The sequence below is a fragment of the Rhea pennata genome, chromosome 25 (assembly GCF_028389875.1).
Source record: "Rhea pennata isolate bPtePen1 chromosome 25, bPtePen1.pri, whole genome shotgun sequence".
Classification (NCBI taxonomy): domain Eukaryota; kingdom Metazoa; phylum Chordata; class Aves; order Rheiformes; family Rheidae; genus Rhea; species Rhea pennata.
The window spans coordinates 8,015,267-8,033,284 of NC_084687.1; the positions used below are offsets into that span (position 1 = coordinate 8,015,267).

At 38.3% G+C, this 18,018-nt stretch overlaps 1 protein-coding gene across 5 annotated transcripts in view; it reads right to left on the reverse strand.

Moving 5' to 3' along the window:
- Positions 1 to 18,018, reverse strand: part of TRIM33 (tripartite motif containing 33) — a 41,945-nt gene that overhangs the window by 19,510 nt on the left and 4,417 nt on the right. For all 5 annotated transcript variants that reach the window (XM_062594959.1, XM_062594961.1, XM_062594960.1 and 2 more), the window contains exons 2-6: positions 9,814 to 9,932; positions 9,563 to 9,710; positions 7,255 to 7,387; positions 4,828 to 4,944; positions 1,997 to 2,111 (exon numbers count right to left, since the gene is read on the reverse strand). In XM_062594959.1, the coding sequence (XP_062450943.1) occupies positions 1,997 to 2,111; positions 4,828 to 4,944; positions 7,255 to 7,387; positions 9,563 to 9,710; positions 9,814 to 9,932 (632 nt within the window). The remainder of the gene's footprint in view (positions 1 to 1,996; positions 2,112 to 4,827; positions 4,945 to 7,254; positions 7,388 to 9,562; positions 9,711 to 9,813; positions 9,933 to 18,018) is intronic.

The following is an 18,018-nucleotide window of genomic DNA, read 5'->3' on the forward strand; positions in this document are numbered from 1 at the left end:
TTAAGCAGGATTTTCCCTCGGTGAATCCATGCTGGCTACTCCTGATCACCTTCTTTTCTTCCATATTTCAGCAGATGACATCCAGAATGTGCTGTTCCATCACCTTACCAGGGATGGAGGTGAGGCTGACTGGCCTAGAGTTGCCTGGGTCCTCCTTTTTGAAGACTGGAGTGACACTGGCTTTCTTGCAGTCCTCAGGCACCTCTCCAGTTCTCCAGGACCTTTCAAAGATGATGGAGAGCAGCCTGGCAACAACATCCGCCAGCTCCCTCAGTACTGTGGGTGCATCCCATCTGGGCCCATAGATTTGTGAATGTCTAGCCTGCCCAGAAGGTCTCTAATCCTATCCTCTTCAACCACAGGAAAGTCTTTCCTTCTCCAGACTTTCTCCCTCACATCCAGGCTACAGGATTCATGGGGGCTGCCCTTAGCAGTGAAGACTGAAGCAAAGAAGGCATTCAGTAATTCTGCCTTCTCTGTATCCCTTGTCACCAGGGCTCCTGCCCCATTCAGCAGTGGGCCCACATTTTCCCTAGTCCTCCTCTTGCTGCTGATGTATTTGAAGAAGCCCTTCCTATTGTCCTTGACATCCCTTGCAAGACTCAATTCCAACCAGGCCTTAGCTTTCCTTGCTCTATCTCTACATACTCTGACTGCATTCCTTTAATTCTCCCAAGTAGCCTGTCCCCTCTTCTACATTCCGTGTATTTTCTTCTTCTGTTTGAATTTGGCCAAGAGCTCCTTGCTCACCCATGCAGGTCTCCTGCCCCTTTTGCTGCACTTCTTATGAGTAAGGATGCACTGCTCTTGAGCTTGGAGGAAGTGATGTTTGAATATTAGCCAGCTCTCCTGGACCCCCCCCCCTTTCCTTCTAGGCCCTTAACTCATGAGATTCCTCCAAGTAGGTCTCTGAAGAGCCCAAAGTCCACTTTCCTGAAGTCCAGGGTTGCAATCCTGCTTGTTGCCTTACTTCTTTCCTGCAGGATCCTGAACTCCACCATCTCGTGGTCACTGCAGCCAAGGCTGCACCCAACCTTCACATCACTAACCAGTCCCTCTCTGTTGGTAAGGACAAGGTCCAGCAGAACACCCTTCCTTGTAGGTTCCTCCACCATTTGCCACAAGAAGTTATCATCAACGCATTGCAGGAACCTCCTGGACTGTTTGTGGCCTGCTGTGTAGTCCTTTCAGCAGATGTCAGGGTGGTTGAAGTCCCCCACGAGAACCAGGGCCTGTGATCGTGAGGCTACCTCCAGCTGTCTATAGAAGGCCTCATCAACTTTCTCTTCCTGGTCAGGTGGCCTGTAGTAGACACCCACAACAGTGTCCCCTGTGTTGGCTTGCCTTTTGATCTTTACCCATAAGCTCTCAACTGCCTCCTCCTCCTCCACCCCTAGGTAGAGCTCGATGCATTCCAGTTGCTCTCTAACATAAAGAGCAATTCCACCACCTCACCTTCCTGGCCTGTCTTTCCTAACAAGCACATAGCCATCCATGACAGCATTCCAGTCATGTGAGCTATCCCACCATGTCTCCATGACTGCAATGAGATCATGGCCCTGCGATCGCACACAGATCTCCAGCTCATCCTGTTTGTTCCCCATGCTGCATGCATTGGTATACATGCATTTCAAAGAGGTAATCATGCCTGCAGGTTTCCCAGGAAGGCAGTACAGGGGTCCCCCATAGCCATGTCCCAAATGCACATCCCCAGGTGCATGCAGGACGCATTTACAAGATGGCAACACAACATGTCATCATATGAACCAAAGAAAGAAACTTTCCACAGCAGACAGAGATTATAAACACGAAGATCTGTCTATGCTGTGCTATAGTCATTCAAGCACTACTGCACAGTGCAGGCCATTTCAGGTCGCAGCTGCAGGCTGCACATGCGATGATAAAGCATGGTGAGCCTGTAGAATGTCAGTTCTTAATAGGGGATTTGAAACAGTGAACAACACATTATTATTATTATTTTAAATCTTAACTGTACCTCAAGCTGCTGTAAGAGAGATTTTCCCTTTTTATTGATTTCATTGATGAGGGTGAATATAGCCACTTTGATTTCCTGTTCTACTCGTTTGTTAGTTTCATTTACTTCTTTTATCCTAAAAAAGAGAAATGTATTGTCAGGCAGTCACTTTATACTATGCCGCCAAATGCTAAACACCACAGGACTCTTCCCACCCTTGAAGACTGAAGGAACAATTTCTGTATTGATGAAGTTTTGATAAAAAAAATCGATACCCTGTTTCATTTTTAACACAGAAATGGTTATTAATCAACTGTTTCAGAAGAAGCCATCTAAAATTTCAGTTCTGGGAAAAAATTGTATCGTCTAAGATCAAGCTGACACTTAATTACAACTTGCATTTTACTTGAAATAATACGAATCAGTCCTTGTGATTTATATGTTTTATTTATAGACACACATTTGCGCACACACACAGAGCAAAGAACACACACGTGTGTGCATATACATGCATATGCGCATACGTATATATATGTATATTTAATTATCTCCATATTACATCTCTTTCACTATGAAGAATTTTCTTACAGTGCCTTAAACCTTTATGCTACTATACATTAACTAGAAAGGAAGACAACCCTGAATTTAAGACAAACTCCTCCACTGCCCCCCCCAAAATGTTTAAAACAAAGCTTACTACATACCTGTAATAAATACACAATACAGGTATTAGCTTTTCACCAATGATCTGCCTAATGTTAGTCTACACTCATTCTTATGCTTTATCACAACTGCATTTCAGTTTTTAAACCTCACATTCCATTTCCATTGTCACTTTCTTCACTTTTAGTGTCTTCACTATTCTCAACTTCTTCAGACTAGAGTAAATCATCTTCAGTTCTGTCCACAGAATTTGAAATACAGCATTTCTCAAACTCCATTGCAAATTCTGGATTTATATGACCCAATGCCGCCTTAATCCAGTGACAATGTAGTATTTCATCATGATTCTTTGTTTTTTTGTAGGAGTCAAAGCACAATCCCCTGCCATGATCCAGTCTGAGTGTAAAGCCTTAAAACGTTCTTTAAAGGTTTGCTACTACATCAAGCATCTGAACTTGTATGATGTATGACCACAAGACCAATACTCACTTCTTTATGATGATCTTCACTGTTGGTGCAAGATGCCCTTTAAAAGCATCTAAGACAAATGTCCTTCTTGTAACAATACACCTGGTCTCCTATCCCAAAAAACATTCAACACATCCTTCACTAAGTCAGTAGGCAGCCATCCTTGGTTCTAGCACCTAACAATCATTCCAGTAGGCAGTTCTTCCTTTGACATTATTTTACACTTTAAGATCACATACAGTGGCAATTTCATACCACTGCGAACACTGTCAACATTATTGAAATATGCAGCTTCTCACCCCCTGAAGTTTTTATGATGATTGATATTTTGCCCCTCTCTTCAATGGTGTAACTGGATAATATGTTAAAGTAAAATGATATTACACCTGCACTCTCCATTTGGCTCAGCTGATGATCATGATCTTTACACAATCCAACCACATACTGCAGGAATTCACCGAGTTTTTGGTGAAGCTGGAAGTCAGACCTTTGCAGAGTGAAGTATTTCGCCACAGGCGGAAACCGTTACAACGCTTTATTCATAAGCACCAACCATTACTGGCCTTGATTTCTTGTCACAGAGTTCTCTGACATTTCTTGAGCTTTCCATTTAATGATTTCCCATGTAACTGGGTTTCTGGGTCTTCTTCAGCTATGTATGAATTCTACAGCTTGTTCTCCTAATTTACGAGTGTCGTCTTTTGGGCTCTCTGAATGAGTTCCATGTGTAATCAGCACAGAAAATCTTCTGTTTTGATCACTTCCATCTTCACACATTTGTCTCTGTCACGTTGTGTATTTTACTAGCCTCAAAACTGTTACTTTCTTATGCATATGCTACCATCAGGAGTTAAAAATGTTCACAAAAAATTCTCCTTATACCTTTGCTACATTTCCTTCTACCTCCAGACAATCTGCTATTTTGCAAATGACTTAATATTGCAGAAGGCTCATAAAACTGCCAAGAATCACAGCGGAATTCCCTGTTCTCCAGCATTCCACAACTTCATGGACAGTTGAAAACCAGCAGCGATCACATGCTCTCACTGTGTCCATATTCAAACTTCAAGCTGCGTGGAGCCTATCTGTGCTCCTTCATCAACTGGAAGGATCCCACATTACACTGTCACATTACCATACTAACCCAAAAAGATGTCCCATGTCCCTGAATATAAGCTAACTGTTGAATTTCTAAATCAAATTACCTAGGGAAAAAAACTTGTCTTCCTTTCAGGTAAATACAATAAATTTTGCTTGCCTAATTAAAAAAACAATAATCAAATTTCCTATTAAATTTCAAAATAATTTTTTGTTACACAATTAAACAACAGAGAGGCCTTCACATAAAATGTAGGAGTATCTGAAGAAGTGTTTGTTTTATGGCCGAAACCTTTGTCATCCAGAGCTGAATTTAGCAGGAACCATAGCAGGGGTTTGGTTTGCCTTTTTTGTTTTTTAAACCATAGTAAATATGTCATGTCTTTAATTCAACTCAAAGTTGCCTTGAAAGGCATCATCTTTGAGATATATTTCTTATAACAACATCCTATAGAAGTACTTATAGAGAAGAAAAAATTCCAAACGTATTTAAGCCCAGGATAACTAAAGATAGAGAATCGATTAAAAATTAAGTATCCTTGTAGTCCCCTCATTTGTTTGTCTTAACATGTTTCACTAAGTCGATAACACAACAGTAACATTAACTATTTGGGGGTACTTACCTATTCTGAACTTGGGTAGCTGCAAAATTTACATAATTCTTCTTTTCAAGAAGTTTGGCCAACAAGTTCTCAATTGCACCCTTCTGGTTCTGAAAAGCTTCTTCCAGAAATTGATACCTTTTCAACATACAACAAGGGAAGATATCAATTACTAAGGAGCAACATGCTGAAGCTAAGGGTTCCTAGTTTACAGGTGAAACTGTATTTCTCACTAAAACCTTGACAAAAATATGACAGAAATATCGAAAATTTAAGTTATACATATCCAGATCAATGTGCAAAGGCTGTCAGAACTAATAAAATACTTTGTAAATGTCCAGAAGACCGAACCTTTAGGTGTCACTTACGAATTTCAGGTACACAGGGAAACTATGCACTGCATCACTTCATGGGATCACAAGCTAAGGAACACTAGAGAGAAGATACACACTACAAACTTCACAGAGTCTGACAAATTATTAACATTAAATTAGGAAAAAAAAACCCACAAAATTCTATTTTCATGAACTTTATAAAAACAGAGTTCTACTTCAGCGGGGACCAAAAAAAACAACCAACCAACCAAACAAACAAAAAACCCTAATCTATTTATCTAGCACTGTAGCACTGCTGAAATTTTGCCAGAACTCTTGCTATGGCAAAAATATTTTTTTATCATATTTTATTTCTAATTTTCAAAGTAAATGGACTGGAAACTACCTTAGCTAGCTGAATTTCACACATTCAGGCTGGGTAAAGAGGATGACAGCTTTCTACAGAATCACCAGCAATTCTTTCATCTGAAGCTCTGAACAGTGTGCCATGCTGCTACTGAAGTGGTGATTAAACATCTTCCTTTGTTGCAAAGGATTAGGATTATAGGTGATAAATAAACAAAACATTAAAATCAATTCGTCTTTCCACCTGGTATAATTTTCCTTCAATGTTTTACCAAGCTTCATAAAAATCTCAGTTTTACTTCATGACAGAATCACCCTAATGATGTGTAATTTATATCAACACATAGAAAATTTTTAAAGGAATATTCATCTGCAACAAAGCATCCTAACAGCAAAGTACACTCTTCGCATATTGGAAGACAATATGTAAGTAGAACAAAATACATCTATTTATGGATTATTAATCAGTTAGTATCAAGGGAACAGTAGACTGATGCAAAGAAAGTGGTTAGAAAAAAGGCAGCTAACATTCTAGTAGACCAAGCTTTCTGGATAAGTGTGGTTTTGGATATTTATGATCAAATCTATGAAGGAACAGAGCAGAAATATTCATTGTTTTTAATATTTTAATAGTTCTAATTTAGAAGCTAAAGGTTCTCCATTAGGCTGCTCTAGTAATCAGAGTGTACTCAAAATTCTGGGGGAAAAAAAAAACCACTAAATTCTGTACTAGGAGATCTCCAGAGGTCCCTTCCAACCTTACTGATTCTATGATTCTATGATACTGCAATATATTGCCAAGTACATTTACAGGAAAGTGTTATTTAGAGACTGACCAGAAGAATCAGCACTGGAACAGCTGACAAATTGCAACAGCAAACGTGGTATAAATATGTAACACTGCAAAAAAAACTACCTATTACACTTTTCCAAACATTTGAAGAACTGTATCACAGAGCTGATGAAAAGCAGGAAGTTTCAAGGTGTCTTTAAGAGGTTCAAATTTTTTTCTAGTTAGTATAAGAAAAGTAAGCTCCTGAAACACAGGACCCACAACTTCTTTTCACCTGAAATGAGGCAACTTTCAGTCAACTACCCAAGCAGATAAAGTTATTTTCCTAACACAGAAAAATAATCTACAATGCAAAATTTATAGCTTTGTTTTACAGAATTTACCCTACACTGAAGGACTGTTACATAGTAAAATACTTCCTCTAAAAAATTACCTCACCTGTGACTCACTGCATCCTCTTTGCCTCTTTACAGCACCTGGTGTTCAGAATCACAGAATGGGTAAGGCTGGAAGGGACCTCTGCAGATCATCTAGTCCAACCTCCCTGCTCAAGCAGGGTCACCTAGAACATGTTAGACAGGGTTGCATCCAGGCAGGTTTTGAATATCTCCAGAGAAGGAGACTCCACAATCTCTCTGGGCAACCACCAGGGCTGTAGCAATTTCCATTTAAGTGTTTTATTTGCATCCCCAGTAGAGTGACAGCACTAACAAATGCCAGGCAAGTTAACAGGTTAATCACACCAAATCGTATCAGACCACCTTGCTCTGAATCTGTTCTAAGCTGCCTGACGTAGCTCAGCCAGTTACTACTCTTACTGCTTTCAGTATCTGCCACAGGCTCTCCTTCCCAAGGGAGTGTTTCAGTCTGAGGAGTAAATACAACTGTGCTTAATGGCACAACCTTGTGAAATCAATGGCATTTCTTTTGCAGAGGAGGTACACCACAAGAGCAAAGACAAAGTAGTATAGGTACCTGTGTTCTTTGTGTTCCAGTAATTGACAGTCTCTGCAGGTGAGCCTGTCACACGTTTCACAGAAGAGTTTTAACTGCTCTTGTTTGTGGACAGGGCAGAAGACCGGACGTTGACCAGATGCTCCCACAGCCTCTGTTTGTAAAAACAAATCATTTTTGCATTTTAAAGTAAAGTTCAAGACAATTTGAAGGGCAACACAAAGCTAAGTAACAACCAAGAATTCAAATAACACTAATTATAGACTTATGCTCAGTCTAAAGTTACTGCAAATATGTTCTCATTGAAATATTTTCAATGCCAATGTTTTTTATTATATTCAGAGGGAAAGAGGAATTCTTCCCCCTATTAGAAATGCTGAAAAGACACTGGCACCTTGTAAGAATGCAAGAACAGTTTCTACACAACCACTAGAATTGTGTACACTTACTAAAAGATTAAATTGCTTGCAATTTCACTTCTGACACACTGAAGGACTATCAAATGTCTCAAATTTCTATACTGTTGAACATCTGTATATTTTCTAAATTAATGCTTCAAAACTGTTATAAACTACAATACATCATAAGCAACTGCACTGGTAATTGCAAAGTGAACAGTATTACCAATGTTACAGTTACTTCAACTCCTGCTAAACTGGATAGCTTTCCCACCTAAGTAAATAAAAGATTATGTCAAAGAACGGTTCTAAAAATTGCCACGATGTGTTCTAATTAAGCTTGTTCAAGCTGGGCAGCAAGGGAAGCAGCTTTTGGAAGATAATGCAGGTAAGGCTTAAAATAAGCAAATATAATTGTCTTCCTGGTATTCTCAAGTATTTCTGAAGTTTGTTTTTCTTTGCAATAATTTGCATGATATAAGCGCTCATGAATCTAAAGCTGACACATTAGAAGAAATTTAAAGTCTCCAATGCATCTTACAGTCTAATAAGCAACTAAGGAACAAGCTTCTCTGAGCACATAATGAATAGTCATTCCCTACAATCAGGAGGGTTAGTAAGGATCAGTGTCTGTCCGGTAGGTCAAAGGCAGGCTAAATTCTTGACATGCTAGCTATATGCCTTGGATTCATGCTTCATAAATACTAACCTGAAATGTTTGTATAAACTTTACTGTATTAAAAGAGTCATTTCTCTGCAGCTCTCTGGTCATGTTACTGAAGGTTAATGGGGCCATATTATCCCCTTGACAGCCATAGTATAGCATTCTTAATGAAAAGCAATTGTAATTCTTCACAACAGCCTGTCATATGATTACATCTTAATGGGTTATCTCCTATTAGGACCAAAAAATTCAAACTTCAATAGGTAGGATTTTTTATGAAACAGTACCCAATAAGACATAAAGAAAAATCTCTCTCAAGATTAAGCTTTCAGAACAAGTGAAACAAGATCTTTGCCAAAGCTTTTGTCAAAAATCATATTAATAGTTAAAACGTTTACTCTTGAACTTGCTTCCTTTAGTCAGGAAACTGTGCAGTGTTATTGCTCTGAAATGGCACAAGAGAAGCTCTTAGTTATTTTAAATTAATAGAGAGTAAGATATCAAGATCTCTTGTCCTTGGTATGATCAAGATTATGTAGAACCTACTGGTTTTCAATCAGAACTTAATCTCATTTACAAAGTAAATCTAAACTAAAATCCAGTTATTTTTAAATTGTTTTGAGAATGTTTTCTACACTACTTCAGCAGATTTCAAATGCTATACAGTCAAATGATAATTTAAGAGTCAACTTCTAATAAAACTGCATATCTAAATCTGTGCACATGCTTCACAGATAAATTTTTGCTAACTAAAGAGAGATTATAGCTAATATGCATTAAAATTCCACGTTTACTTTGCAATATCAATGCAACAGTAACATCACATTGAGTAAAAATACAATCTTATCTGTATACACTTTTCCACTGTGAGAAATATATTCCCTTGGCCAATAAGAGATCCAATTACTAATATGTTAATACTTGGCAGATTTCAATCCTTCCACATAGTTTATTCTACTAAATAAAATAAGGGGATTATTGACAAATGATCTAAATCCATTTCAAAGATCATGGTCTCATCCCCTCTCTTCTGCACTTAGATATTTCAAAGCAGTAGTGAATAAGTCATTTTCGCTAAAATTTAGTGTCTTCCTGTATTTCGAGACTTGCCAGTTTTGTCCTGGTATCTGTTTACTAAACTTTTCCCAACTGTTTGTGGAAGCCAGGCAACTAGTTGGTACCTAAATAATCCTCTGTCTCTTTCTACATATGCCAAAGAGAAAGAGGTTTTACTAAGGGTAGGACTAAGTGATATTCAAACACTCACCTGAAGACACATCCTCTTTTTTTCTAATCATATGATCTTTAGTAAATTTTACTCGCTGATGAGCTTCTATGCAAGTTTTGCACAGCCATTCCCCGCATTCCACACAAAACCCAACAGCACTAGCATTATCTTCACAGCTTGTACACACCTAGAAAAGGAAACAGCAAATTTCCATCATTCTCCCAAAAAGCATTTATATGCACAGAAACAAAAACAGCGTGTGAATTCTCAAAAGGAGGAAAGTGACATACCTGTTCCGATTTTTCATCAGAGCTACTTGGTGTTTCTGATGTGTCTTTTACAAAGTAGTTATCTACCAGGTCTATCTGTCTGCATTCCTGGCGGCATATTGGACATCTGATTACACCAACTGCAAAATAACAAAAAATGTTTTATATTCTCCAGTTTTGAGAAAAAGAATGGGAACGTAAATGTGCCAGAATTGACAAGAATTAACAAAAAAAAAATTGCCTCAGATTTTTCATTTCACTTACGGAAAGGAAGCGGTGCTGCAACTGACACACTGCCGTTAAAACTCTGTCATTATCCAGCTATAACAGCTACACAAAAAACCCAAACTAAACCAAAAACTTTTCAGAAAAGAATTGCATGCTTTAAGTTCTGAGAATTTCTCCACAGATTTTTCTGAACCAGTACACATTTTTAGCCAAATTCTCTCTGTTCACTCAAAGCAAATGCCTTTTTTTTTTTCCTGCTAAATTCAAGACATTCTTTAAAGAATTTTTACAACCACCTACTGTCCAGCTTGCTCTATGGTGAGCTCTAGGGAAAATTTACCTGCAATGCTCATGAAAATATCAGAGTGTCACAGCGCACTCTCTAACATAATCCACTTCAATGAGGTCAAGGAAGGTAGAGGCAGTAATACACACTATCTGAAGGTTTCAGGAATTTTTTCAAATAGTGTTCTGAAGGGAAGGTATTCTAGCCACAGTGGCAGTACGAGTTTCTAACAAAAAATGCTCTCGTGCCAGCTACATCAGCCTTTCTACTGCAGACACTTTGCATACATATGTACAAATGAATACAAATAGTTTTAAACACTGGATATCAATTGGCCTGCATCTTCAAAAAGATCTGCTCTGTTATCCTCTGTACTTGCTAAATCAGATTTTAAATCCTCAGCTGAGCTGCAAAGAAATTACTAAATGAACCAAAATGACAAGTAAAAAATTTCTAGGAATAACCTACGCCGAAAATTTTTAAATCTATTTACCACTAACAAGACGGTTAACACTTTCTTCCTAGAAATGTTACCTGGTCTTAAATCAAGCTCTTACATATTTCTACCATAGAATATTTTTTTAAAGTGAAGCTTTCAAAGGGATCAAGAACTTATGTATACTGGGACACTTGAAACACTTTGAAATGTAAAGGTAATTAAATGACGTTTAACTCCTTTGTGGATATTCTGTTATGGAGATTAATTACATCAGTAGTTAATTAGCATTATTTTTTCCAAGTGCTAAGATTAATGATAGCCTCTTTAGAACACAAATGACTCATTTCTGAGCAACAGCAACAATCCAAATAATAATTCCCTCTTGTCAGACCACACATGTTTCCAGAGTAAGATGTGAAAAATTAACTAGTATTTCACTACCAAATACACAAGACTTTTCACTTCTACAATAAAGACTCCCTCATATGGAGAACATTGAGATTTTCTTCCTACTGAAAGGTAAAATTCCCTTAGAGCATCCTATACATAAGCCATTTACCAGCTGATACATACATATACTTGCACAAAGAAAGATTCAACCTTTGACCATTAAAACCATTCCATTTCAAACAAACCACAGCTAAAGCAGATTTTTAATGCTCTCTCTGGTTAATCATATGAAACATGACAGAAGAAACAAAGCCCAAGATCTATAATCTGCACAATACAAAGTCAAGTTCCCCAGATTCAAACTACTTCTTGTAAAGAAAGTTCTGCTCTGGGTGTCATTTGGGGGGGGGGGGGGGAAGAGGACAACATCTCCCCTCCCCCCTTTTTTAAAACCAGACAGATCACTGAAAACTTCAATAAAATCAGATGTCAAAATAGAGCAATCCAACGGGTAGGCCCTGGTCTGGACTCTAACCATGGATAATTCCCTCTTGCCCACAGCTTTTGTCCTAAAAGATACAGAATGCGGGTGCAAGCAGCAAATACTGTTCTCAAGCACCCACTTTTGGAAAGTACATAATCAAGTGCTCTTTGCACCTAAGATGTCCCCAGGCTCCGTGCAGGACCAGGGGAGGGAGGCAGCCCCCTCGTTGCAGACATTGGACTGCTCCTGCTTATAGTAGAACCCTGACTAGAAGCTGCACGTTCAATAAACTGTTTCCTTTCCCACAAAAACATTTATTTTCACATTAGTAACGGTAACCTCTATAAAGCCAGAAGTCCTTTAACTTGCTCGTGAAAGAAAACAGACACAAGCAACTGTTACAGAAAACAAAAGAATATTTTGGCAAAGGTATCCTTGCACATGAAGAACTTGCAGCAGATTTACAGGAATAAAGAACATCAGGATTCCTATACCATACTTATTCATTGTGTTTGTTAGTTGGCATTAAACTTATCTCAATGGATCACAGTCCTAAGAAAAAGCCTTGCAATTCTCATACAGCGTATTAGATTTCTTCTTCATATTTCAATGTCCGTTATTTTCAGCGGCAGTTCTCCAGTATTACATTAGCCATTGTATACCTCACACACTTGACATTTCCCATTCTTTTAATTTAATATAACACAAATGTATGCAACATCATTAGTGATGGAGGTCTTACTGCACTACTTCAAATGGTATAGACAAGGCTTATTTTGGGAGGGAAGACGAAAAAGCAGAGAAGATCTACACTGAAACATTAACAGATTTACTGAAGCATTAATAGAAAAGAAAAATGGGAAGAAACCCTCACCTTTGTCAAAACTTGAGAAAATTAGCAAATTAACAAAGTTTATGGTAAAAATTGATTGAGAATGTATTTTAGGACAAACTACAGCTCACACCTTTATATAACCCATTAGGAAGACAAGGTTTTAATGTTAGTTTCAATCCAAAAAATTCTTATAGAAAAGAATTAAAAGAAAGTAACAGTAAAAATATCACTCTAGTCATACTCCAGCAGAACTTACACGTCTTCTCTGTGTAAACTTAAATTAGAAGCCTAACACTGGGAGAAAAAAGCATCAACCCTGGTACACTTATTTACGCTGCTACACTCCTTTCAAAAAAAGCTTGTAGCTCCTTCTCAGGAACAGAATTTGCATAGCCCAGAAGAAAAACTATTGTTAGAAGATCACTATTCTTCTAAATCACAGCAGTATTAAGATTAGAGACACATTTATAAAAATTTTGAAGATGAGACTGGTTCATGTTCTCTTCCCAATACTAGTAATTCCCATGAAGACTTTCTGTGTTCTCAAGGATAGCTTCCTGTTAATTGTAAAGCCGTAAATTAATATTCTGGAAGTTACCAGCTGCACTAAAGCAAAGAGTTGAGAATCAGGATGTTTGTTTCAGATACAGCAGGATTTAGTTAAAATCCCACGTAGCTGTTTCACCTAACCATAAAGACAAAATGCTTCTTCCCTGACAGAAGCATGAGAAGAGACAGTAAATACTGAGAGTATCAAGTGAAACTCTGTGCTTAGGGTCCACAATGTTTTAAACTACAGTTCTTTTCTGGCATATTCACAGTATTGAAATGAATTACTGCTGATTCTACATTAACTGTGCAGTTAAGAACAAATTTAATTTTTCCTGTCACATATGAGAATTCTCCAAACATCAGCCAGGATAGCAGAAGTATGTTCAATTACACAAGTTTATTGTCCCATCCACTGTTGCATATAACACATAATCTGAACGGAATTTTGTTTCTCTCCTTCTATCCTACCTAAGGCTGATTTAAGTGAGAAGCAGGAATAATTTCTTACCTGGAAATTTGGTTTGAGAGTCACCAATCCAGCAGGTAGGAAAAGCCTGCCTTGCACTGTCAACCACACTCAAAAGGAGACAGGTCTCACTTGCCATCTTCTCACACCATGAGCCACTCCTGCCTATCATGCCACCGGCAGAGAGAGAGAGTTTCCAAAGCCTGTAACAGAGGGAGAAAAGAAACTCCCAGATTCCTTGTGACAAACTCCTAAGGAGTCTCCTGGCCTCAGCAGAAAGAGCAATCCACCTGATACACTAATCTGAGCTGAGGAAAACCACCACAGAGAACTGACAGAGAAGCACATCTCCTGCAACAAGGTACTCAGGGATGCCTGTGTAGGAAGGCCACGCGCAGCTAGCAGAGCTCTGCACGCGGCACTCTCCTGCCCTCTCCAACGCAGAGGAGCAACTTGAGGCAGCACCGGCCAGAGATGGGCAAAGGGAACACCACCTCTTCCAAGGACAGTCGTGGCCCTGGTATGGAGCTGCCCCTGCTTGCATGGGAACGTGTGTCCCCGCAAGTCCAGCTGTGAGCAACAACCACAGGACCAAAGACTATCAGACAAGAGCATCTGAGCACACCTTCAGCTCTCTGGGCAACTCCAAGTAGGTTAGCAGCTATGCTTCTGACCAAAGTAGAAGATCAAATGCCTCAGACAAAGAACTAAGAGTTTTGTCAAAACAAAGAGAGGCAAATAGCAGAAACTAATGCATAACAAGAGCTGTACTATTCCAAAATTGTTAGTCACATCTTCCTTAAATCTTATGTTAGACATTCCCACTTTTTGGTAGTAAAAGATTTTACTACAAATATAGATGTGAGAGGAGCATCTGTTTAATCCTTTCAACTACTTATTATTTAGATAAGCAAGCACATTAAGCTAAAACACAGTCATCAAAGGAAGTCAGCAAGTGAAAAACTGAAAATACTAAGGAGCAAAAAGTCACTTTTTGTTTTTCTAAAAACAGAAAGATTGCTAAAAAAAAAAAAAAAAAAAAAAAAACTAAAATATAATCCAGCACCAAATCCCAATGGAACATTTCAAAGAACTTAAAAATTTCAAGTGGGAGATGTTTTTAATCTACCACTTTCAACTAACACCTAAAGCCACAAAGAAGCATTTTCTTAATTAAAATTTTGCTATGATAATGACACCTTGTATATATTTGTTTCTAAAATCTCCCCAGAGTGAACACAGTTCTCTGATGGCTATTCTCATGCATCTCAAAACAGGAGAATTTTTTCAAGAGGATAGTACAATTAATTCTTAAACCATTTTCAAAGCAGATATTAAAAGCCTACTTGTATTTCATTTCTCCAGTCTGTCTTCTTAATCCTGGCAACACTGAAATACTCTTCCAGATTTTAAAGGTGATTTAAAATGAGAAAGCTACAGAAATGGAAGGAAAAATGTGTGATCCTCTGTATTCCCAGTCTCATGGGATGAGACTAGGGAAATTTTTCCAGAGAAAGCTTATGTCAAGCCATTGATTATATATATTCTAGTTTGATATTAAGGAATTCTGATCTAATATCAATTAACAAGTTATTTAGAAAGAATTTCACCCAAGATACGAGCTATACTACAGCTCGAAAGAGAATCATAGTACTCTTCCACAAAAGAGAAGTTTCAAACACCAGTTTATTTCCAATAAAACACGAATATTTTTCAAGCAGATTCCTGAGGAAATGTTCCATTTTTTCTCCTCTCCAAACAGAAAAAGCAGTTCTAGTCACTTTACACAAGAATATACACCCAAAAAAGAGAGAACTGCAACAGCTAGAAACAAGAGAACGTGCACAATACACACGAAGTAAACCAAACAAAATGAATCAAAACCACACCATCGCAGACACCTGCTTAAGTAGATATGTGCAGGCTTGTTTTTCTTAATTCATAACAGATATCATTAAGAGTCATTTTGAGGAAGAACTGTAAGTTATACCAGTTTTTAATCAGTCAATCACGGTATGTTAACACTACATTTGTTACCTGTATCACTTCAAGAGGCATGCTCTCTGTTGCTTCCTATTTAGCACAAAAAAGAGATTGTATGCTTCAAAAGTGAAAGCTATTCACAAGATGTCTAACAGACCAGCTGAACCCAATACAGCTGCTGAAGTCCCTTGGATAAATGTCTTAATTATTACCCAGTCAGCCCTAAAAATCATGGACAGAACAGACAGTGCTATGAACAAGGGGCACAATTTCTATTCAGATGTCCTTGACCATCTAGCAAACAGAAACCCTCCACACTCTATCTAGATTTAGGAATAATTTATCCAGAAATACACCAATCTCATTCAAGAAAAGTAAACTGTTATTTAAGACCATAAGATCTAATGATACACAACGCAGTTTCTTTTTAGCTTTCCTTCTCGAAACAGGAAAACAACGAAAACCTACACTCTTACAACTTACCTGTGTTCTATAATTTAAATGCAAAGTCATTGGAACTATCTTTACAGTGTTTCTTCCTATAAACTGCGAACACATACTGGCCAGCTCTTTTGGCACTGGCCCACACTCCTGAATGCAGTGTGCTGGATACAGAAAGCCTTGCTGAATGGTTAAGACAAGGTCTGAACCAAGAGGGGAAGAGCGGGTAGAGAGCCAAGAACTTCAACTAAGCGAGTAGCTGAGAGGTAAGAAACAGAAATCGGGATAAAAGCCTGAAGAATACTGTAGCGAAGCACAGGATGCAACACTGGACCCAGAAGAAGCCACTAAGGATGCAACCGTAAATAGCTCATTACGAGAAGCAGTCTTCACACACACGGACCACCCCAATGACCCCCAACACAGCGCTGATAAAAGTTTGTTCATCCAGCAATAAGCCCCGCACTGAAGAAACACAAATGGCATACTCAAAGAAAGTGCAGTGTCTTCTTTAAGAAATGCGAGTCAACATACGCAAAGATATGCATAAAATATATGCAACTTGTACTTAAAATAATACCAATGACACAAAAATATACGATCAAGCGATAAGACATTACAAAAAGTGTTTTGCACTTCAGTGGAACCATTCACCACCAGATCCATCACTGGACTCCTAACTATATGCCCAAAACATCAAAGAAAGACATTTCTTACGATATGTTTTTACACATCTATAAAAGCTAGCCCTGCTGTTCATGTATCAAATGCTAAAGTGAAATTATCTCCTAGGAGGCATGAAGCCTTTTTATGCTACCCATACTACTAACCATTTTTTTTCCTCAGGAAAATATTTTTTTTATTCAACAGAACAAGGTGATTTTTAGATAAATTGAACTTTAGGTACAATACTAACATTGCCTGCTCTTTTTTAGCAGCTTTCTCAAACAAGTCTTGCTTTTACATCACAGTAGAAATACTACATTTTCCAGGATTTATAATTTTGTTAGCTTTTTTCTTCTCTGAGCAGTAGGGAACAGAAGGGAAGGGGTGATATATCTGACATATTTGACTCTTAGTTTGAAATCTAGGGAGTCTTTTCAGTAGCGTAAAATGAAATTTAAAGTACCTCTCTTCCAAATAGTTTATCCAGGAATTGAGCCCAAACTGTTTTATTCCCAAATACCCTCACTTACATACTAAAATTTTTATTTTTGTTGAATATCTAACTAATTTAACAAACTTTTGGATGATTGGTCTGTAAGATGAAAATCAGGATCAATTCTTTAGCTGCTTCACGACCTTATAGAAAAACTAAGATCCTAAAGTAGGATTAAAAAAAACTCCAACTCTTTGATCTCATTTTAATATCCTAAAATGGAATGTTTAAAGTATCTTGCAGACAAGTTGAACAGGAGGCAGCAGAATGCCCTTACAGAAAAGCAGGACAACGTCACCCTGGGCTGTGAGAGCAGGGACAACTAGCAGCTCTGGGGAGTGATCCTTCCCCTCCATTCAGCACTCTAGGAGACCACACCTGGACGCAGAGCACAGCGTGGGACATCCTAGTGCAGGACAGACACCAATGCACGAGGGCAAGTCCAGCAGAGGCCCCCAAGATGGTAAGAGCATGAAACACAGGCTGGAGAGGCTGCAAGAAACAGCCTTTTTTAGCCTGGACCAGGGGACTTTGCTGCTATCTACAACTATTTGATGCAGGGTGCACTGAAGACTGACTTGAGCCAACTCTTCCCAGAGGTGCACCATGGAAGGACCAGAGGTAACAGGCATGAGCTAGAACAAGGGAAATTTTGATTAAAATATATATATTTTTCTGTTGTTTTTAAGCTCTTCAGGGTAGTCAAACACTGCCACATGGCCCACAAAAGACTGCAAAAATGCCCTCCTAATAAATACTCAAAACTCAACTGGACAAGCAACCTCCTCCACCCGGATCTCTCTGAGTAAGAGGTTGGTCTAGAGACCTCTGGAGGTTCCTTCCAGCCTACGTGATTCTGTGATCTTCTAAAAACATTCATTCTAAAGAAATAGCTTAGATTTGCTGTTGATACTAATGAGATATCACATCAATTACTACTAGACTAAGACCAAAGCATTCACT